The sequence below is a fragment of the Acartia tonsa genome, chromosome 5 (genome assembly GCF_053477335.1).
Source record: "Acartia tonsa isolate MP-2025a chromosome 5, ASM5347733v1, whole genome shotgun sequence".
Lineage (NCBI taxonomy): Eukaryota > Metazoa > Arthropoda > Copepoda > Calanoida > Acartiidae > Acartia > Acartia tonsa.
Genome location: NC_137264.1, coordinates 35664840 through 35688271, shown reverse-complemented (window position 1 = coordinate 35688271; position 23432 = coordinate 35664840). Strand labels below are relative to the sequence as shown.

At 30.9% G+C, this 23432-nt stretch overlaps 1 protein-coding gene across 1 annotated transcript in view; it reads right to left on the bottom strand.

Annotated features, from left to right (window-relative positions):
• LOC145319380 (neuropeptide Y receptor type 6-like) overlaps window positions 1-23432 on the bottom strand; it is a 58471-nt gene that overhangs the window by 5827 nt on the left and 29212 nt on the right. The window contains exons 4-9 of the mRNA XM_080161490.1: window positions 17874-17926; window positions 14158-14259; window positions 10266-10346; window positions 8234-8308; window positions 2081-2131; window positions 1046-1096 (exon numbers count right to left, since the gene is read on the bottom strand). Of these exons, the coding sequence (XP_080017616.1) occupies window positions 1046-1096; window positions 2081-2131; window positions 8234-8308; window positions 10266-10346; window positions 14158-14259; window positions 17874-17926 (413 nt within the window). The remainder of the gene's footprint in view (window positions 1-1045; window positions 1097-2080; window positions 2132-8233; window positions 8309-10265; window positions 10347-14157; window positions 14260-17873; window positions 17927-23432) is intronic.

The following is a 23432-nucleotide window of genomic DNA, read 5'->3' as shown; positions in this document are numbered from 1 at the left end:
TGCTAAAATAAGTTCGTTTTTGGTCTCTTCTCTATATAAGTGAAATTTCCCTATGTAGTTTAAGATGACTATAGTAAAAAATGTCATTTCTCGCGGTCGTACACGGTCATGCGTCATGTTGGAAGGGTGACGCAAAGTTTTCGCTAATTGATTTATTATTTTTCTCTATAAGATAAAAGCGATGCTTGCAAGATTATTTAATTTGCTATAATATAAAGACATTTTTTCTAAAATCGCGCTATCTGAGATCTGAAACTTGTGTCACCCTTCCAACATGACGCATGACCACATACGACTGGGAGAAACAGCATTTTATTACCTGTCATCGTAGTTTAATGGTGTGTTACTATCAGTATTAATAAAGTGTAAATACTTAAAACATTTGCCAACTTGTTCTAGATTTTGATGCATAGAAAAATTTGACAATATTTTATGTGTTTTTAGGCAAATAAATCAATGAAATGTTATAAATAGCTTATTTATGCTCAATGTTTTCAAATATTAAAATCCGTCAATATTCGTTAGCTTAAAAACTTTTGTTTTTATTTTGTTTTGATTTGTTGGTTCATTAAGTTGAGTGTCTAGACGTAAAAAAAAAGTCAAATTCAGGACATATTTGAGTACTTTAAAATAGTACTAAAAAGGCGGGTAAAGTTTTAGAATCATATTCAATTAGTCACTAGAATTAAAAAAAGAAGGAACTGCAATTATAGAGTAGGTTTACTACTAAATATATGTAGGGATCTAAAGGGATAAGACAATGCCCGATAAATTGATGTACATCCCTAAAGATGCTACACAAAATTTCCTCTTCTGTAGATAACAATTATTGGTTAAAACGTTTGGACACAAAATTTGCTCCTCTGTAGATAACAATTATTGGTTGAAACATTTGCACACTCAACTTAATGAATCAACAAAATAAAATTCATTAACGTCTCCAAAGTTGTTAAGGTAACTAATAAGAAAACGTTATTAAAAGCTTTGGGGACTAGTGTAATAAACAGCCCAATTGTCCCCTTATTTCCTGAAATACATGTCTAACCTGTTGGTTCTCTTTGTTCTTTCTTCGTCTTCCTTTCTCTTCTGTTGAGATCTAAAACAAAATATGGTGCTTTCCCTCAAAGTGCGAACCGATCACTGTAACCTCCCCTAATATTTTTAAAACAAATTGGAAATAATTCCTGCGATGGGCCCCAACCTTAACATACGAGGCTGACTAGTTCCCAATATAACCTAACCTAACCTGACCTAAAGTCATAATGAAGTCAAACAAAAAAACTACACTGATATTTCAACTAAGTAAGGAGGATGTTTTTGTGCTCAACAAGTCACTTTGAAGAAAATTACCAAAACTATTTAGAAAAATTTCTCCTAATGTTCTGAGTTGTTATTTGAGCTTATAAGGTAATGGTGTTTTTGCCCTTCTATGATCAATAAAGAGTCCCCCCCAAACCCCAAAATTCTCTAATTTCGAATAAAATATATAAAAAAAATCTACCAACAAAGCCTTGTTTAAGTCCTGTCCTTGCCCCACTGTGCTGTTTACTTATATTTAAACCTTTATACTTGCTTGCAATGTAACCTTGGCAATGTAAATTTTGTGAAAGTGTACATTTGTCACCCTTTTTATAAATATGTTATATTAAGCTCAATACCACTTTCTAACTTTTCTGGGTTAAAATGTTACGTAACATTTTTTAGATTTTATTTTTGCTTTTTAAAAAAAAATTGGAAATGCTTAAATTAGCAAATACTAGGAGAGTGGGGACTATTGCAAAAGGCAAGAACCGGTGGAGAGACCAATAACTTTTAGTCCACATATAAAAAGCTAATGGGGCGTTTGTACCCTCTGAATTTTGTCAATCCCCATAAGATCTGATTTCATGTGGCAAAGGGGGAAGGTTAAATAATCCGTAACCAAAATTTTGCAAATACTTAAGACTTAAACCCCATAAATATCTCGCAGACCATATCAAAATTGTGATATTATATTATTATGAAAGCTGAATTAAGTACTGCAATTTAATTTCCAATCTATTTCAGAAACAGAATGAGCACCCTAAGATGTTTTGCTTACCTCAATCTTGAAATTCCAGTAGTGCTACGCTCCTTTAGACGGTACATAATCCTTTAGAAAAAAAATAATGAATACTTAAAGGGTTACTCTTTAATTCAATAATTCTACGAATATTCAGTAACCATAACTTTTTTTTATATTCTCCCCCTCCTACACACCCTTACTAAAGGATATCTTAACAATATAATGTTTCCCCTAAGTGGGAAACTCAATCGGATTAGTATTTATTGAAATCTTAAGCTTCAGACAAAAAACTTTCTGATTTTAAAACGCTTTATGTCGCCTTAATAATGGCGAATTCGCAAAATTCGTAATTTTTTTTTTAATTGGGGAGAATTTTTTGTTTTTTTTGGGGAGGTTTGGGGTGTCCCACCCACTAAGAAAATAGCCTAAAATCACCACAAAACCAGTAGGTATATTCCCTGAAATGTAAAATCTAATCGGTTCAGTGGTTACCGAGATCTTAAAGGACGGACGGACAGACATCATTCAACTTTGTATTATAGATTATAACTTTTATTTAGACATAGCCTAGTTAAAGAGTAAATGTTGAACCTAAACGTCCTTGATAATATTTGAAATAAATCTACCATTTATATTGCTTTGGTAGAATACTTTATTTACAATTATTTCTAAGCATATTTCCCATTTCACTCTTTTTCTTAAACCTTCCAGACTATTCTTTTGCAACAAATTAGGGAAAGAAACAGCGGACACAGTAAAATTTTTGACCTAATCACTTATTTTATGACTAATTAAGGCTAATTCTGATCTAAGATATAACAATTAAGACTACTTTTGTTTCAGCAAAGATATCTCCTGCAAGTTAGTATTAAATTGTGGGGGGGAGGGGTCTGTCCCCCCATCCACTTTTAAATTATTTTGCCATCCTTTCAAATATTTTAAAAAGAATATAAAAGTCAGAAATGTTAATGGAACAAATCGATTTCAATATTATTTGAGAATGATTTATTGAAACAATATATTTTATTATATAGGCAAGTATATACATATTTCTTATTGTTTTATTATTCAAAACACCAGCGGATGAATATTATCAATTATTAGAATAAGTCAAAATTCCCAAAGAATTCTTGTTTTATTTTATTATGTTTTAATTATTTGGATTCGCCCCTAGCCTCTATTGACTTGACCCGCCGGGTTGACGAATATTCCCCCCACACTAATTTTGTTGTAAATTTTGTATTGTTCTATAATATTACATTTTAGGGGGGGGGGGGGTGGCATTTTTTGGGACATGTTCCCCAATCATGAGGAAAAAAGGTTTAAACTATGGTATGCCTAGTAAGCAAAAAAGCTGAGCTATTAATTCAGCTGTTAACTATATATGAACTTAGGAAGCTTCGAACAGACTAACAGAAGAACAGACAGACATCATTATATCTAATTCTTAACTCAACAAATTTCAATGTAATATTTGGATAGACATATTAGGAAAGTTTTTAATTTGCATATCAAATGTTTTGTTAAGTTCAAAGTTACAACAATTCTGCGTATTGCTATAAAATAGACAAATTAAAATATTACAACTCAAAATTGTCTATATTTTGGGTTGGTTCGTATGTTCGTACATACTATCGGAGAGGTGTCCGTTTCGAGTCTTGACCACAGCTCGTTAAAAAGGGTAACTACTGCTGCTATGTCTTTCGCGTGACATAAAAAGTAAGAGAACGCATTACACCGCAAATATAAGAAGCAGATTATGTTTTAAGGTGCGTGGAGAGGTGTTGAACCCAAAGCGACACCAAGCCCTCCCAGAGGTCATATGTTTGAAAATAGGTTCGTAACAGACTACAATAATTGTTGGGTTTCCTAGAATCGTCCGATCTATTCAAAACCTTGTCACGTTGGCATGATGATTTTTCAAAAACATAAATACTAAAGTATTAGGTTATTTAAGTGGGGTTAATACCCCCTTTTCACTATGTATTGTCTAAAGTTTGTTTGAAATTACACAACTTTCCTATTGAATATAATTATGTAAAGTGTATGTCATTAAAACTCAGAGAGGGAGGGGACAATGGGCTATTTATTACACTAGTTCCCAAAGTTTATTATAACGATTTCTTATTCGATGGCATAACAACTTTGGGGACTTTAAATTTTGATTGGTTGATTCATTAAGTTGAGTTTCCAAACGTTTCAACCAATAATTGTAATCTACAGAAGAGGTAATTTAGATTATAGATTTAATTTGCAGATAAAAGCGATGAGTAATCTAATTTAAAATATTTTTTCAATAAACAATATTGACAATATAACAAAAATAATTATTTCCATAAATAGCTCGCACAGCTATAATCGAAATTGTAAAATAGTTAGAAACCAGGAATAAGGTATAGCAAGCGTTGTTGACATAAGCTGGTTAGAAACCATAAGTTTTGAGGCAATCAAAATCATACATTTTCAAAATCTGCCAATAAACATTGAAAATAAGCCTAAGTTTATTAAAAGGACTGCAAACCTTTCCCTAATATTTTTCCTTGACAAATGTTTTAGAATTAAATCAGGAAAATTAAGATTTTATAAGTATGAAAGAAAGTTAAACTAATTAAGAATATTCTTAAGTTTAGTTTATCCAAAACAAATGAAGTTTAAACAACTAAATAAAACTTAAAAACAAGGACGATAATATAAAAGACAGGCATGATTCAGTTTTTAATCTTGAAAAAAAAGTTTTTATTTTTATTTTTAATAGTTAAGCTTAATATTTGTTATAATTAACAGGAACACTATTTCCAGTATGGCTTCAAAACCGATAAATATCACTGGATTAGAACCAGTTTACAGTCATAATGAAAAAACATATATAGCACTGTATTACAGAAAATTTTCTTCGAATATTAAAATGAAAAATCATTAAACTAATGATAGCCCGAGCCCCCCAGAGGTTTTAATCTTATAACTTTTCAATTTAATATCCTTGGAAAACTGTCTATAATACAATAGAATAAATGAATATTCTTATCCTAGCATAACTATAAAATGTAAGGCTTGACTCAATTGTATAACATCCACGTACATCCACATAAAAATTTACAGTTGATGTAGAAACAATATTTCAGCAGGAAAATATTTTAGCAAAAAACTAAGCCTGAAGAATATGCCATGAAAACTGCACATCTGGTGCAAAATTGATGCCTCTTTTTATTTACTTTTTAAAGGCGAAGCTCCTCTATAAGTCAATACGGCTGTTGATATGTATGTATTTTTACCCCAATATATCATATCATATACTTCAAATTAAACGGTAAATTATCTTTTTTTGATTTAAAATTAGACTCTCGATTCAAAGGATGATTGGACATAATGCTTTCATCGACTTAAATTTTAACGAGGTCCATGCTAGAGATATTGATGGTTGAACAACTGTGTATTTTTTTGTATTTCTCTTGAAAACAGTCTGTCTTTTGTTAGTAGCAACATAAAAATAAGGTCAAAAGCTAGCTCCTCTTTAAGGACCAACAAAATGGAATGAATATTATCCATAATTGTTTATTACTATAGCTGCAGTCTATATAACCGTACTAAATAAAAGCAATTTTGTTTTTATAGTTATACAAATCACTGGTCTCAAGCTTCCTTGTTTACTTTCTAGTTTTCTTATATGCTACTTTAAAACTAACTTTCCTAAGCCTGCTCGCAATATATAAAACTAGCGGCTTCGCCCCTAGCCTCTAGGGGCTTTACCCCAAGAGATTTGATCAAACCAATTTTTTGTATTTTAGATTTAAAATAAAAAAGATAAAAAAAAAATTTTTTTTGGGGGGGGGGTTAGTCGACCCCACTATTTTAATTTTAGTTTTATAAAGAAAGAAAAAATATTTTTTTTGGGGGGGGTATTTTTCATTTTTTCGGGGGTTGGGGGTGTCCCACCCCCCAAAAAATAGTTATAAACCTTCCCAGGACCTATGAGAAGCTACCCTGAAAAGGAGAACCCGATCTGTTCAGCGGTTAGCGAGATCCTTCGCTACAAACAAACAGACAAACAAACACACAAACAGACAGACATCGTTCTACTTTATATTATAGATAGAGGGAGAACTAAAATCTTACAGTTAAAGATAAATGACTTGGATGATAACATTCATAAGTAGCGAAGCACAAAAATATAATATGAAAAGTGCCACTCAGACGCAGAGTTAAAGAGTAATGCCTTATAGTCAGGAGAATATTCATACCAACTTTGCCTGCCTATCCGAAAAAATCGCATCAACATCTATAACACAAAGTAGAACGATGTCTGTCTGTCCGTCTGTCCGTCCCTTAAGATCTCGGTAACCACTGAACCGATCGGATTCTACTCTTCAGGGTATCTACCTATCGGTCCTGTGGTGGTTTTAAGCTATTTTCTTGGGGGGTGGGACACCCCCAACCCCCTCAAAAATGAAAATTTACCCCCCCCCCCAAAAAAAAAAAAATATTTTTCTTGAGAACACATTAGACTATGAGCAGCACCAGTAGTAATTTTCTTGAGAACACATTAGACTATTTTTTTAACGAATTTTGCGAATTCGTTATTTAATCGAGAAAATGTTTTCCTGCTGGGTAGGTGCGAAAATTTGCGATCCGTTCTGCTGGGAAAGTAATAGAAGATGTAATTATACCTCTTGGGGCAAAGCCCCTAGAGGCTAGGGGCGAAGCCGCTAGTATGTATACATAGCATAATGGACTGAAAATAATTACGAGATGTTTCAAAGTAATATTTCAAGAAGCAGACAAGTAAACACAGGGAGGGAATGCAAATTGGAATTAAAACTTTCCTAACCAAAGAATTCAAGCACTTGTTCTGCCATTTGTTATCTAAGGAACTCTAGGGTTCTGAATGATTTGGCATGTGCAAAGAAAAACAGTGTACACACTTTTCTACCAATGATATTAATTTAGATAAGGGGTAATTTTGTTATAAAAAATGGAAAGGTAAATTAATCATCCCTTAAGATCCCTTGGAAAATCATATCCTTTTCAGATGAGCAAAAGGGCTAAGGAAATCTTCCCTAAAAAGTCAGATATCTAACTGTGGTAGCAACCAGATTTAATACTTTTTAAGGACAGGCATAGTGAACTAAATAGTGCTTTGCTACCAAAAAGTTTTAATTAAGTATGGATTTATAGAATGATACAAATCTCTCCACACAATAAATTGTATTTTTTTCCTTCATAAAAAAAGTTTTGTTTGTCTTTTCTGCAACTAATTAAAGGATTATAAGACGAATGAAAGAAGTAGATAAAGATTTTAACCCGTAATAAAAAGTCATGTATAGTACGGTTATATATATAAACATTGAATTAATCCGTTTCTGGGACGCCGGCCCCTGTTGAAAAACAAAAATATAATTAATATTATAAAAATCTTCAGTTTTTGACAATTCTCATTGCATCGTATTATAAACAGCTTTCCGTGGATATAAAAATGTACAATTATATGATTAAACTCAGCCCCGAGATACCGAAGACACGGAATAAGAAAGCTGGTTTTAATATTTTGATTGTATATTTTTATAATCGTAGAAAACTAATTATAATACGATACGATACATGATTTTTCAGTGTGGCCGGATAACCTGATATTAATCGGTTTCGAAGCCATACTGGAAACATATTCGTATCCCTGGGAAAGCAATTATATTTAATATTTATCAGAAAATACCATGCATACTATTATACAGAGTAAAAACTTTTCATAAGGTTGACCTATATTCATTCTTTTAGATTGGTTCCTTATTTTGTCACAAAATCTCTATTATATAAAGTAGTAAGGTTGTCTGTATAGCTTTAAATTTTTATAACTACGGAACCTATTCAGTTATTCTGTAGGGAAGTTTAACATAGGCACCGTGGTGGGTTAAGATTTACAATCGGAAACTCAAATTCAGTTGACCAGATGAACTACTACTAAAAATCAGGACGGGGCAGTCGCACGTCAGCCGCGCCGAAGCCTCAAACTTAAATCCGCTTATTTGCTTTAAAATTTTTTTTTAAAAAAAGGTACAGCCATATTTGTGTTAGGTTTGGACCTACATCTAATTTGTAAAATATTAAAGGATTGTATTCGCTGAAGTTTACAGGCGGCTAACACGCGGCTGCCAAGCCCTGCCAAAATCTATCAATTATTAAAATGTAAGTAAATACCTTGAGTAGCACACAATAATTGTTATGAGGGGCAAATAAAACTGCAACAAGACCGTCAATAATCCAAACATCATCCTAAAAAAAGACAAATTAATGTCTTGGATATTGGATAAAAAATATATTTTTTTACCTACTAGTAGTCAAGCGGCTAAACAGCTATGTCATTGTAACCGACTAAAAAAGTCCTACATATAATCTGGAAGACACAAAACTCAATTATTTACAGTTATCGCGCAGCGCACAGAAATGCCCGTTATAGACTTATTTTACACGTGTTTTCGTCATCTTGGATCTTGTCTATTTCACATTTTTAAATAGCCACTTATGACGATGTACGGAATGAACAAGTTCTTCAGCCGTTCGGCAGCCAGTAGCCTTTAAAATTCGTATAAAACTTTTTACTGTGAACTGCACTATTTATTTAATAAATTTAAGAGAACCTCAACCCAGAATTAAAGCTCCTAGAGTCAAAGAGCAAAACACCATTAGATTAACAACAAGGGAAAGAAATATTTACAGCAATAAATCTAATAAATATTTTCTATCAAAGATAGAATATCTGATAGACCCCGTTTGCATGTTGTTAACATTCAATTCGACTATAAGATATTTAATACAGGGAGGGAGGGGTCATTGGGCTGATTGTTACACTAGTCCACAACGTTTTATAATTCTTATTCGATGACCGGACAACTTTGGTAAATTTTAGTAAATTTTGATTAGCTGGTTCATTAAGTTGAGTGTAAAAACGTTGCAACCACTAATTGTAATCTACAGCAGAGGTGATGTTGTATATCATCATTGGAAATTTTAATCTATTTATCGGCCACTGACTTATCCCTTTAGATCCCCGCATTAAAAAATATAATTTTGAATGTATCTCTACTTGTTTTATACTCTTTATCTTTTCTGAAGATCAGACTTTTTACAGCTAAAACAATCTCTGCACTTTATTGGTTTATTTGATTGGCAGAAAAGTAAAAAGAACTTTTTCTCAACTAACATATTATAGACATTTTCCTCGACGTTTAAAAGTTTGCAAAAACAAAAAGATACTTCTTTTATTGGTGAAGTTGATTTTAGAGTTGGCAGCAAAGCCCCTCTAAAACAATCTTAAAATTCTTTCTTGTTGTTGATAAAACACTGATCCCCTTTCCGTTCTTCTCCCTTTCATTAAAACATTATTTTCTCTTCTCTCTTATTATTACTATTTTTATGAAATCTTTATGTTATAACACAAATTTACATAAGAAAGACAAATAAATTCATGTAAAATGACTAAATAATCTCTTTCTAAGTGATAAATTCAACCTCCCCTTAAATTATTTTCATTGTCTTACATAAATCAAAGAATTTATTTAATCATGTTTATTTTTAAAATCTTCGCTTCTATTAAAGATAACTATTCCTAATTGTCTTATTTTACTAAAGTTACAAAGAAAGGTACCTAGATTGGCTATTTCTTTTCATCTATATTCTGTAGATTCTTATCATGGAACACCCATCTGAAAGGTGGGGGCAAGTCGACCCTCAACTTTCGATTTCGTTTAAATAAAAAATTTTTTTTTTGGGACAGATGATTATTTTTATTCTTATGACGATTTATCTTGTAAAAATTGATGTAACCTTCCATAAAATTATTAAATAACTTTCCTGGACCTATAAGAAGCTTCATTGCAGAAAGAGACCATATCGGTTAAGTGGTTAGCGAGATCCAACAAATAGACAGACACCAGAGAGAGAGGGGACAATGGGCTGTTTAATTCCCTGGTCCCCTAAAGTTTTATAATAACGTTTTCTTATTAGGTAGCTTAACAACTTTGGGGACTTTAGTGAATTTGGATTGGTTGGTTAATTAGGTTGAGTGTTTACGTGTCACTGTCAACAACTAATTTTAATCTACAGAATGGGGATAAACATCAATTAATCGGCCATGGTCCTATCCAAGTAAATCACTGGACTGGACAGACACCCCGCGCTTTTATATGAGAATAAAGTTAACACAATCTTTACAATGAGCAAAAAGTTTTACCTGGGCTTTTTCTTCCATGATTCGACACACTCTTCAATTTCTAGATTTTCATCAACTTCTAACTTCATAAAATATGCATATCTAAAATTAGGAAATTATTTAAATTAGGATAGGCTTTATAGATTTGTCATTGGAAGATAATAAAAAATCTCCCCCCCTCCCCTCTAAAAAAAAGGTTGCCAGAATATTTATTTTATTGTCATAATGAGCGAAGCTAGAAAATTTATAAAATTTTAGACTTTAGAAAACCATGATAACTTAAAAATCTAGGAATCGAACTAGCACCCCAACCAATATGCAAAATTCAATGATACTTTATAGAAGTATACAGAATTTGAACTTTATCAATCCCTTAAAATTTCAGCTGTCTTACTTTAATAGGAGTCGAGAAAATCATAAAAACTTAAAAATCTAGGAATCTCTCTAGCAATCGACTAATCTTAATGAAACCTAGTATAAATATGAAGAATGTGAACTTATTTAATCCCTGAAAGTTAATCTCGAATAGGAGTATAATAAACTAAAAAATCTTTCCCCTAACCCCTGTTTAATTTTGGAATGAAAGGGAAAATGCAGCAAAAATATAATTTTGCTGATACGAGAAAATTGAAGATGATTAAAAACGTGGGCTTTATTCTCCCTTTTATCCCAACCTCTCAAAATATTCCTATATCATTTTACTATGGATGTAGGTATATGTAAATTTTCAAAAAGAATAATGATAATGCCGTAAAAACATTATAATTTTCTGTCGGTGGCAAAGTAACTTTTGGAATTAGTTTTTTTTACCTTTGTAGCTACTATGGAATTATAGTTTGCTGTCCGTCTATACGTCAATCCATTCATTAAAATTAAAATTCATAGAATATTTCTTTTATGAAATGAACTATTTCATAAAAGCTTCGCCACAAGAGGGGCGTTATGTGTTCCCTTTTCTTTATTTAAGTTTCAACACAAAAAAATTGTGATAAAGGGGGTTCTTTTTATGAAAGGTATGACTTTAATAGAGTCTTAGATAAAATAATGTAAATGATAAACTTGCCTTTGTGCTAAGTAAAAGTTGAAACTTTTTATTCATTGAGGAGTTTTAAAGTCGTGACTATGAATATATTGAAAGTATTTGTAAGAGATCATAATTGACACAGAAAAAAACTTGGAAACGAGGATAATTATGTTCAGAAGTAGCGCAACAAAACCCATCCTATTATACATAGTAGAAACATTTTTTTTGTCTAAAGCTTAAGATTTCGATAACTACTGAACTAATTTAGTTCCCTATTTTGGTACCTGGATGGTTTTAGGATATTTTTATCTCTAAGTTTGGTTTTAGGCTATTTTCCTACATGCCTTATTCCTTAGAATACAGAGCTCCTAGATGCTAGGAGTGCAGCTGTTAGTTATTATACAAAGCAGTAAGTTTTTTTTAAAGATCTCCAAAAATGGTGGTCCGAATTGGTTGTACTTTTAAGGGGAGCTAAATTAACTTTTTTTGGGCTATATTATTTTACTAAACACGACTTTACTAGATTCTTAGGGCAAAAAAATTAGTTATTATAACAGAACAAGAAACTGTAAAACATTTGAAGTTTAGACAAGCTTATTAACTATTAATTGACGTTATCTAGGTATACCTACCTCCCAGATAGATAACATATAGTTATATAGAATGATAATATTCAATAAATATGTGTATTCCTTATTAAAAAGAACCATAGACAAAACATTTTTTAATTTAAAAAAAATTGTTTTAAAACCCGGAAAATCATCGAATGCTTTGCTTATGTTAAACTGACAATAATAACAAAATTGACAATTATAATAAAAAATATTGGAAAGAGTTTCAAAAATTTCAAATAATGCCAATTATTTCAAAGATATTAATTTTTAGGTTTTTAAAACAATTTTCAGGTATCGTTAACTTAACAAAATTTTTTTGTCTATAGTTGTCTTAACCTCTTTTCGAGGAAGCTTTGTGTTTATCAAGTACGAAATTAATTCCTTATCATTAAACCTAAAACTAAGCGCAAATGTCGTCTTTTTATGGCTTTCCCTTCATAATGTGGCGCGGCATGGATTGTTTTGTTTATTATGATGCGCACGTTCCTTACTTTTGAATGAGATATGAGAGTGTGAAGATTTCGGAGAACAAAATTGGGCCTATCAAGGAAGAATGGTGTATAGGACGATTATATGTAGTTTTAAAAAAGGCTTTAGCCAGCTAAGCATGAAACTTAATTATGATTAATATATGTTTTAGTAATTTTTATGTGCCTTATTGTTGCATTTAACAATGATTTATTAAACCAAATAATTTTCCTTTAAAGCCAAAGTTTCCAAAGATTTTTACCGTAGAGAAAAATGATTTTTAAAAAGCAAATAAGATTACGTGGTTATAAATAACTGGAATTATGAACTAATTGATATTGTAATTTCAGGTCTTTGAAATAATTTCATCAATAAATCTATATTCAAACCTGCTGTTGAAACTTGATGGTTCCTGGTATTGGGGGTTTGTATGTTCGCCAACTGATCTCGTGAACTTCCCGCTAATTCGGAAGTCAAGCTCAACCAAAGTGTCATGGTTGAGACAATAGTTCTTTTCAATAAGAAATACACATATTTAGTGAATATTTCCGTTCTACTGCTGTTTTAGGCCTTAAAACTCACACCTTTACGGAATTTTAGCCAACCTACTTTTACCTATATTATATATTATTATTATGTGTTTATACAAGCGAAGCTGCACTCAAAAGCTATTGGCACCCGTCTGTTTGTTTATATGTTAGGAACACTATACTAAAATAAAATGAGTTTTTCTTTAAACTTAATTTAATTTAAGTAAGCTACAGAAACAAATAGGTATTTGTCAAAAAAGAATATTATTAGATTATATCTTATTTTTAGCCAAATGAAATACGCCATAAATAAGGTTTTTTAATCTAAAAAAGATATACACTTCCAAAAATATTAATAATAGTTTCAATTTTCCTTTGAAATACATTTCTCTAGGAAGACTTATATGATTTGGTTAATAATTTATATTAGGTTTTATAGAAAAGGCTATACTTGTTACATTTGAATAATGTGATCATAATTTAATCTAATATAAACTCACTAACATGAAATAAAAAAAGGTCTACAAATAGGTACAAAAAAAGGTACATGGAATTTTCTTAAAAGCTTTTTTGGGCCATAAAAATGATTTTATGTTAGTTTCATAGAGATAATCTAGAGACACACTTCTAAATCAGCCAATAGAAAGAACAACATGCCATGTTATTGGTTGAAATGTGTACAGATTTTGACACGAAAGAACATATGAATGTTATCATTCTTGTTTGTACACTCAACATCAAATATATGTATTTGTCTGAAGTAAAATTGAGTGATGTATGTAAATTGAAAATGTTCATTCTTTTTAAGTGGCACAATTTTTTTAAATTGAAATAACATCAAAAAAAAAGAAAATTTGTACTTAAAAAATTAAATTAAGTTAAAAAGTAAAATTTTGTTAATTTGTAAAGTAGCCATAAAAGCTAAAATATTTGTAAGTGAAATTTTAAATTCTTTTAAATTTCTTGGGCCAGCTTAGGAGGTAGGGTTTCCTAATTCTTACTGAATCATGTATATTTATGGGGGCATAATGAACCTCTAACCCCCTCCTAGGCTATCCTAGGATTTTTTTTAAAAAATTGCCATAATACTAAGAATACCATTTGTTTTCCTCAGAAACATAACATAGGTACATGATATGAAAGTACAATGAGATAAAAGAAGTTAAGGACTTACAATAAATTGAAATAAAAATATTACACATAAAAAAGATGGAAAATGCACTTTGCAAGCTTCCCATTATAAAAGGAGATAACTAAGAGAAGAAATTAATACTTACGGAGCAGTTATACACATGGCCAGTATGTCAATACAGATGATCAGATTTATGGCATTCTTCAGGCTTGGTCGGTACGTGTAGGGGTGCAGAACTGTTTGATACCTGATAAAATTTAATTAAAAATGACGTCATATAATACAAATGACCAATGATAGGCCAGTATACACTTACCATTTGCCAATTAAAATGTATACTACCTTGTATGATGTCATTATATTTTTACAGGCACTATAAGCTGCTTCAATTTTGAAATTCTGTATTTGGCGCTAAAATTAGCAAATCAAGTGATTTCTCAGAGTATGGATGTCTTTTGCCAGAGGAGACATGTGAAAGGTCCATCTTAGCGGTAAATTACAAACTCGTTAATTTATTGTTGTGTCATCACATGGCAATTTTATGAAATGTCTTATTTCGACTTTTTTTCATTTTTATTAAGGGCTCGGCAGCACGTAATTGTAATGCAACTTGGCTTATTAATTTTTTCATACATTTGTTGAACCATGCAACGTTTAATCAAAATTTAATATTAGAGAAAAGCCTTTTTGGTCCTTTAATTTTTTGTCTTTTGAACCCATTTGTTTAAAAAACCTTTTAGTATCGAAGATAAGTGTTTGTGTCTGTCATTCGTTTGTTCTGAAATGTTAATCTGTAGGTGCTGTTTCTTTTTTTCTTCCATAAAATTTCAAACAGCTTCAAACTATTGGACGTTATCTCCCTTGTTCTATATTTTATTTACACACTTTTAATATTAAAATGTTACACTCTAACTCCTAAACTTAATTTTGCATTGAATTACATCATTTCATTTAATTGTCTCATAATCTACTGTTGTCATGACATGGCACTTATTCAATTTTCAGTATATATTTTCCAGCATGGATTCGAAACCGATTAATATACGCTGGATTAGAACCGGTTCTTAGCCATACTGAAAAATCATATATAGCCTCGTAGTACAGACACATTTTCACGAATATTAAAGCAAAAAACATTAATTAATACAAGTTTTGTTAGCCAGGTCCTTCGGGGCTAACAAAGCTGGTTTTAATCTTGAATTTATAATTTAATATCCGCGGAAACATGTCTATTATACTATGAGATAAATAAATATTACCACTTAATATGAAACGTAGTTAATGTTGAAATTTTGTATTTTTTACCATAAATATTTTTACAACATAAGGTTTATTTTTTTTGTATAAAAGTGCTTATAAATAAGATAAAGAATAGAGAAAATCTAAAACAAGGATGACTAAATTCAAAACTTCTTGTGTTGATCTCTATTAGTTGTTATTTTAAGTTTATTAACATCCAATGCTTTTAAAAGTCACAAAAAAACCTGTCTATTACATACTTATTGTGTTTCTAAATGTACTTTGTTTTACAAGAGTTTAACACAAATTTTGTATCTCAGTAGGACTAGGGAATATCAGTGACGGGGGGTGGGGGGTAGGAGGTAATACTATTATTCTCAACATTCCCCCCCCCCCCCAAAAAAAAAGTTGATTATAGAGTTTACTGGACAAAGTGTTTAAAAAATTAGACATGTGACGTCATAAAAGAGAGAAAAGAAGTGGAAAAGAAAACGCCTAAAAATTGGATAATCCCTCATTTTTGTGACGTCACATGGATGATTTTTGTGACACTTTTTCCAATTACATTGAAGGTTAGTAATAGTTATTTCTCGCATCGTATAAATAAATTTCTATATTCGTAGAAAGCTGGATATAATACGATGCTAGACATAGTTTTTTCGTATTCATGAGAACCGGTTCCTATCCACCGGATTCAAATGAATACGAGAAAAACTTTTCCACAACCTTTCTTAGAGTATATACGGAGAAAATTATTGATAAGATTTGCAGCCAATTTATCCAGGTTTATTGTCAAATATGAGCACATAAACCAAGTGCTATGCCAAAAAAGAAATTTCCAAAAAGACATTTATTAAATAGAATCAAGATGGAGAGTTTTTCATGTCAAATCTACTCAAAAATTGTTTTATGTCCTCAGAATAGGATACAAAATCAATGAAATTAATTATTTTGACCTGCCAAATCAAAAAATTGTAGATAACTCTAGGAAAACTTAAGGTGGAGTGGGGGATGTTTAACCACCCCCCCCCCACCCCGCGCATTAAAATTTAGTTTTAAAAAAAAAAGTAAAAAAATGGTGGGAAGAAGTTATTTTTCTGGGAGAGATTTCTCTTGAGAGGGTGCCTATCCCCAAAATAAACCTTCCCAGGACCTATACGATGATACACTGTTAAGGAGAACCATATCAGTCCAACGGTAAATAGGATAATAAGGTTTACCATTTTCAAAAAGTAATTTATAACAAAATCTCTGCCACTATCTGGAGAAAAACCTCCTTGATTTGTTGGCATTGCTGCGGAAATCTACTTCAGATTTTATGATTGATGCTCAGATTCCTATTAAACCATATTGAACAATATTAGCTCAATTCACATATCAATTTTCTATATACCAAAAAACTACTGAAGTCTGTTAGTTTTTTAAGAAGACATTTTTCTATTGATTTTATGGTTTCCATACTTACACCCAAATTTGCATATTTTTAGTATTTTCATTAGATTTCCATGAAATAGGAAGATATTACAAAACTGATTACTTGGGCTTATATTATAATTCCTATTGCTTTACATTTAATTTAAGACAAAGAAATAAAGACCTATTGCAGTAAAGTTAAATGAGTTTAATAATAAAATACTTTCAAATATAAAAACCCAACCAAACCCTTACTAAATCTATTTTTTGATGTCAGCTATGGAGAAAAAATCTAATTTTACAGATAAAGTAAAATAAATTTTTCCAGAAAATTTCTGTTCTTTGTCTTTCTTCATTCAATTTTATTTCTACATCATATTTTTGTGCAGAATGACTTGAAATTTTTCTTTGTATTATTACTTTTTTATAAATGTCAAAAAATATGTTCTTAACCTCTTAACTTTGATAACATTACTATTTTCCTTAAATTGCATATCGATCATAAAAACCCTTGTTTAAAAAAATAGAGGGAGGGGGGGGGGAGAGTTTTGCATTTTTTTGTTTATTACTTTTAGTTAGGTTTTATTGGGTACTGGTTAGCCCTGCAGGATTAGACACCAAAGGTATAAGTCCTGCAAAAGTAGAGCCCCCGTATAGTAGCTATGCACAAAAAAACTCCTTTCCCCCTCCCATTTCAAAATAAAGAGGAGTGGGGTTATTGCTTGATAGGTAATTTTAGGGAAAGCACCAACCACTAATAACCATTTTTTTCCAAAAATATATTGTATTTAGATTTTAATACTGATTTTCAAAGCATTTCAGGCCCTCAATAAAGGCTGAGCCAATTTTTAGTTAAACAAATTTTATTTTAAAGTTCACCTAATTAATTTGTTACGTCGTTTTGCCGTGATTTTCCTTCAGTTTCAAGTGATTATCTAGAGAAGCCAAAGCATTGTACACTTGTAATATGATCGATACTAAAACTATAGGAACTTCGGTTAAGTAACACCCAAAGACTGAAAAAGTCCTATTTGTAATGAGTTGAGCCTATTTTTGGGCCATGGCATTCCCCCTACTAATAGTGTCACGTGCCAGACATAGCATCAGTAGGTGCTATTTCTAACGTGTTTAGTAAGAACGAGGTTTGGACAAAACTGGAAACCCGACACCTACTCTAATGCCGTGGCTTTATATAATATAAAAGTTTACCTGTTTACGGCAATAGCTGTCAGAGTCATGGTGGATACATATACAGATACACCCTAAACAAACAAATATGTCAAACTGGGACGATCAAAATTATTGAAGATTCTCAAACTGAGCCGGCAAATAAAAAGATATGTCAAAATCTTAGTAAAATCATGAGCTAAAAAATCATCAAACTGAGACACCCTAAATAAAAAGAACTTTTAAAATTATTGTAGATAATTAACTGCGACAGTGACACCCTAACAAAACCTATGAAAATCATAGAATATACTTAAACTGAGACACTCTAACTAAGACCTCATTTCTTTAACAACAAGAGATTTAAAATTATTGTAAATACACAAAATGAAAAGTCCTACAAAAAATCCGCCAAAAGTTAATACTAGTGGGATAATAATAAAGGGAATTAAGGAGATGCATCAAAATATTTGTTTAATTTTGGCGAAAACATAAACAAAAACCTAACTCGAATTAATTTAAAGTAAACAATGCACAAAATATAAATAATGTAAAATGTTAAAAAATTCAATTTTCCTATGTAAATATCTCAAGTATTTAAAAACTCTAAAGAACAGAACACGGAAAAAGACACAAATTTTAAAATTTGAATCATGTATTATTTGTTTTAGTTCCCCAGGTATTTTTTCTTCTTGGAATAAATTCCACAAAGAATAATATTGACCATAAAAAGCATATAGCAATAGCAAGACAAAACAATGTCGTGAACACTATACACGATCATTAAGAGACTTACGTGCGGTTATACACAAAGTAGACCAAATACAATATTATTTTTCAAAATTATTACGTCATTAAAATTGATTCTGAATTTATTTTTTTGTTCTTTTAGGTAAAGTTTCATTGTGCAGAAATATAAGCTTAAAATTTTATAAGCATGATTATAAGCAAGAACAAGGAAGATTATAAAATCTCGGAAATTGCTGGACTAATTTGGTTACCTATAATGAGACACATAATTATTACTCGGGGGGGGGGGGGGGGGGGGCATAATCAATTCTCAGTTTAACAGCCCCTACAAGATTTATATTTTCTTGAATGATAAGCTAATCTTCTATGGTTTAAGAATGAGACTTAATTATAATTATTAATTAATTATTAATTATTACAGAGGATATTTTTTTGCAAAATTTACAAACTGCCTCTTTTTTTATATAGCTTAGAATTAATCTTCTTATTATGGACGCACTTTCCCCTGGTTTTTTGAAAAATAAAACAAACTTTTTGTCATGTTTGACAAGTTAAGAAGATTATGCACAAGGAAACTTGGAATAATCCATTTATTTGAAAATTAAATATATTTCCCCCCACCCAACAACCGATTTGTCTTTTTCTTTGGGCAAGTTGGGTATTTGTTGTGCTTTGGTTTAAAATACCTTGGCAAATATATCCCACTCTACTATCTTTGGCCCTAAGAAATAGAAAGATGGGGGATGTGGTTCTGAGAGGAGTTACTTCTATTCGTCCAATGAAAGACAAAAGAACTTTACTACAAACTTCAAAAATAAATCTCAAATTTAATTTTCTTATGAAATCTTTTTAAAAATCTACTCATGAAAATTATACAATCTATAATACAAAGTAGAACGATGTCTGTCTGTCCGTCTGTCTGTCTGTCCCTTAAGATCTCGGTAACCACTGAACCGATCGGATTCTACTCTTCAGGGTATCTACCTATTGGTCCTGTGGTGGTTTTAAGCTATTTTCTTGGGGGGTGGGACACCCCCAACCCCCCAAAAACCAAAAAATCCCCCCCCAATTTTTTTTTTTTTTTTTGAAGGAGATTTCCATGGTCCTTTACGATTTTCGCCATAATTTTTTTTTTATCACCTCTTGGGGCAAAGCCCCTAGAGGCTAGGGGCGAAGCCGCTAGTTGTATAAAAAATAATAAAACATATTTTAAAATGTGCTGTTTTAATTAAAAAAAGGAAATTATGGAACTTTTAAACAATGATCCTTTGAGCAGTAATATCAAACCATTAAGAAAATTTTGTCAAACAAACGTATGATTAATTGATATAGATAAGTTGCCCTATCGATTTCAAACTTGGGGTCATTATTCCAATAACAGTTCAGTACAATTTTAGGAACTCTATAATTATTACTACAATGTTAGTATGTCCATTTTGAACATAATGATTTGTTAGTTTTTTGATTAAAATTTTATTTATTATTTTTTGAATGTTGTTTCCTTAGACGACAAGCCATTATTTTGAAGCGAATTATCTATAATACAAAGTAGCTTGATGTCTGTCCGTCTGTCCGTCTGTCCGTCTGTCCCTTAAGATCTTGGTAACCACTGAACCGATCGGATTCTACTCTTCAGGGTATATACCTATTGATCCTATGGTGGTTTTAAGCTATTTTCTTGGGGGGTGAGACACCCCCAACCCCCCAAAAAACTAAAAAAAAACACCCCCCAAAAATTTTTGTTTTACATTTTTTGTAAAATCTCAGTAACTGCTGAACAAATTGGGCTCTACCCTTCTGGGAATATACCTACTGGTCCTCTGGTGGTTTTAAGCTATTTTCTTGGGGGGTGGGACACCCCATCCCCCCAAAAATAAAAAAATTCCAACTTCCAAAATTTTAATTTTTTTTACTTTTGTAAACAAAAACCAGTAATTGGGGTGGGGAAACCCCACTGCACCATGGGGCGAAGCCCCCATGAACCCCCCCCCCTCCTCCCCCCCCAAAAAAATTTTAAATATTTTTTTTTACAAATTTTAATTTTTGTGTATGCGAACAACCTAGGTTTAATTTATCGAATTGAAATTTTTGTGTATCCAGCAAACAACCTGGGTTTAATTTGTACAAATTGAAATTTTTGTGCACAAAACGCACAACCTGGGATTAATTTTAACACAGAGTAATTTAACAAAGAATAATTTTTTTGAATATTTCTATATAGGAGGGTTGACTTCCCATTACTTCATAGGGCGAAGCCCCTAGAGGCTAGGGGCGAAGCCGCTAGATACTATTATAAAGTCTTAAAATGCGTCTTAATTAAGCACCCTTTCATAGAGCAATTTTGAGGCAGACTTTTAAAGATTGTTGAATATTAAATAATTTGTTAATCTTAATTTTTAGTGTTAGTCTGGCTGTTTGATTTGTTAAAAAAAATGGCTTGCTAATTTTTTTCCTCAATGAAGGTTAAATCTTTTATTAACGTCACAACTGTATTGTGTATTGTTAATTGATTAACCTCTTACCTCACAGTAATAAATTCCAGACATTAATAAGTTAACCAAAATAATGGTTTACATTTATATTACCTTTTACCATTTTTATGCTCAGGAATAGAAAATATTAGGGGTTGAAATTATCTTCATTAAATGCATTGTAACCTTATTAAATATAATCAAAACAATGGCCAACGTTGTAGTATGGATATGCCTTGGTCAGTAAACAGGCGCAGCTCATTACAATGTAATTGTACAGATAAGACTTCTAGATAAAAGTTGTGTTATCAAAGGGTTGTCTGTTGTCTGGGCACCATGTTCAGTTATATAATGAAAAATAAATATGAAAGTAATTATATTTTATTACACAACATATCCCTTTTATACAGCTTATGCTAATATTTCGTGTCTTTATAGATTTATATATTTGGTTATGGTAATAAAATAAGCTAATTTATTTACATAATTTTTTTTTATCAAACTGATTCATTTTGTATTGATTTTCTTTTTTCTTTCTATATAGTTTAAGCTTTTAACCAAAAAGTAAATATGTTATTTTAATCTTCGTTTTTTAACTCCACTACTTTAAAATCTTTCTTATAGAGTGCTTTATTTGAGCATTCCTTTTAAACCATCCGACAATTATAAAACATTGTAGAGTGGTGTCGATTATATTAAAATCATAATTGAACCGAAGTAAAAGTTATGGATAATTTCTAAATTCTTATGTAAATTTTCACCTAAATTTGTCAACAACATTGTATCTTCTGTAACAAAAGAAACTATTCCTATTTTATCTAATTTGACTTGTAATTCATTGTATTGTATAACTTGTACGTACTAAAGATAATGGAACATGTAAATCTCATCCACAATATATTGGACAAACAGGACGTAAAGCAGTGGATAGATTCAGAGAACACAGAAATTCAATTGAACCAAATTCTGTAAAAACTGTAGGACAACATTTTTTACAAAATGGCCACAACCCTTGCCATTTACAATTTGTTCCTTTTGAGCAACTTAAAAGTAATAATCCTTGGATAAGATTAGCACGAGAAAAATTTTATATTAGAAAATTTGAACCATTGTTAAATCGTAGAACTTGATTCAAAATGCAGTTGCAATTGTTTTTAAAAAAATATTTTTTTCAAACTATATACCCTTCCCTTTCTCTCTCTCATTACACAGCCAGTTTGACCGCTTCTCCTTTATTTGTTGTTTGGTTGTGTTCAAGTAAAGATCTAAACAGTAGCTGTGAATTTAAAATTTTTTTTTTATGATATATTTTAACATTTTGACTATTTTTGTATAATTCTTAATCCTTTTTTTCATTTATTTATGTTGTTGTTTTCTATTTAAGATGCGATTGATAATGAAGATTTTTTTCTTTGAAATATATTTTGTTATGAAGCAGCAGTAGTTACTAATTTATAAATGTTATGGTTGAGATAGATTTATAACTGTTAAAAGGTCTAAATTCTATCTTTGATAAAATTGACATTTCCTCGATTTTATTGAGCGCTATAGAAATATCTGTTTTTAAATGACACCTATCTTCAGGGATCTTCAGGGAAAAGACAATGGATAAAAAATCAATGTATATCTACTATGATGAAAAAAATATCCCCTCTTTATTACTAGTATTAAACCAACCAATGAAAATTCAATAATTTTAGCCACGATTAGGATAACGTTATAAAACTTTAGGTACTAAAGTTTTTTATAGTGCAATGTTCTCTGTCTATATTTCTTGAAGAAGCAAAAAATAATGTCTACAAGTATCACAGCAGGGAATTGTACACGTACATCAAACACTTTGGTCAAGTCAAAGATACACAAATTAGCACAATTTAAGGACAGTCGGTTAAATTAATTTATATAGTTACAGAAAAGCTTAGATGTTAAATATATTGTGTCTAATCGTCTTAGGAACTACTAGTTTGAATAAAGATAATATAATTATTATAACATGTGAAAGATTAGTGAAAAAAAATGCTTAAATAGGCATTAAAATTACTCGCAAAGATTATAAAGTAATCATCCAAGTTTATAATGAATAAGACGGTTCTTACATGCCTAAATTACCAATCAGAGCTATCTATTTCTATATTTCGTATTATAAACAGCTTTCCTCGGATATGAAATGTACAATTATAAGATTAAAATAAGTTTTTTAGCCTGTGCTTTCGGCAACTCGGGGCTAAAAAACTTATTTTAATCTTATGATTGTACATTTTTACATTCGTAGAAAACGGGATATAATAAGATGCTAGACATAGTTTATTCGTATGGATGAGAATCGGTTCTAATCCAACTAATATTAATCTGTTTCGAATGAATACGAAAAAGGTTATAC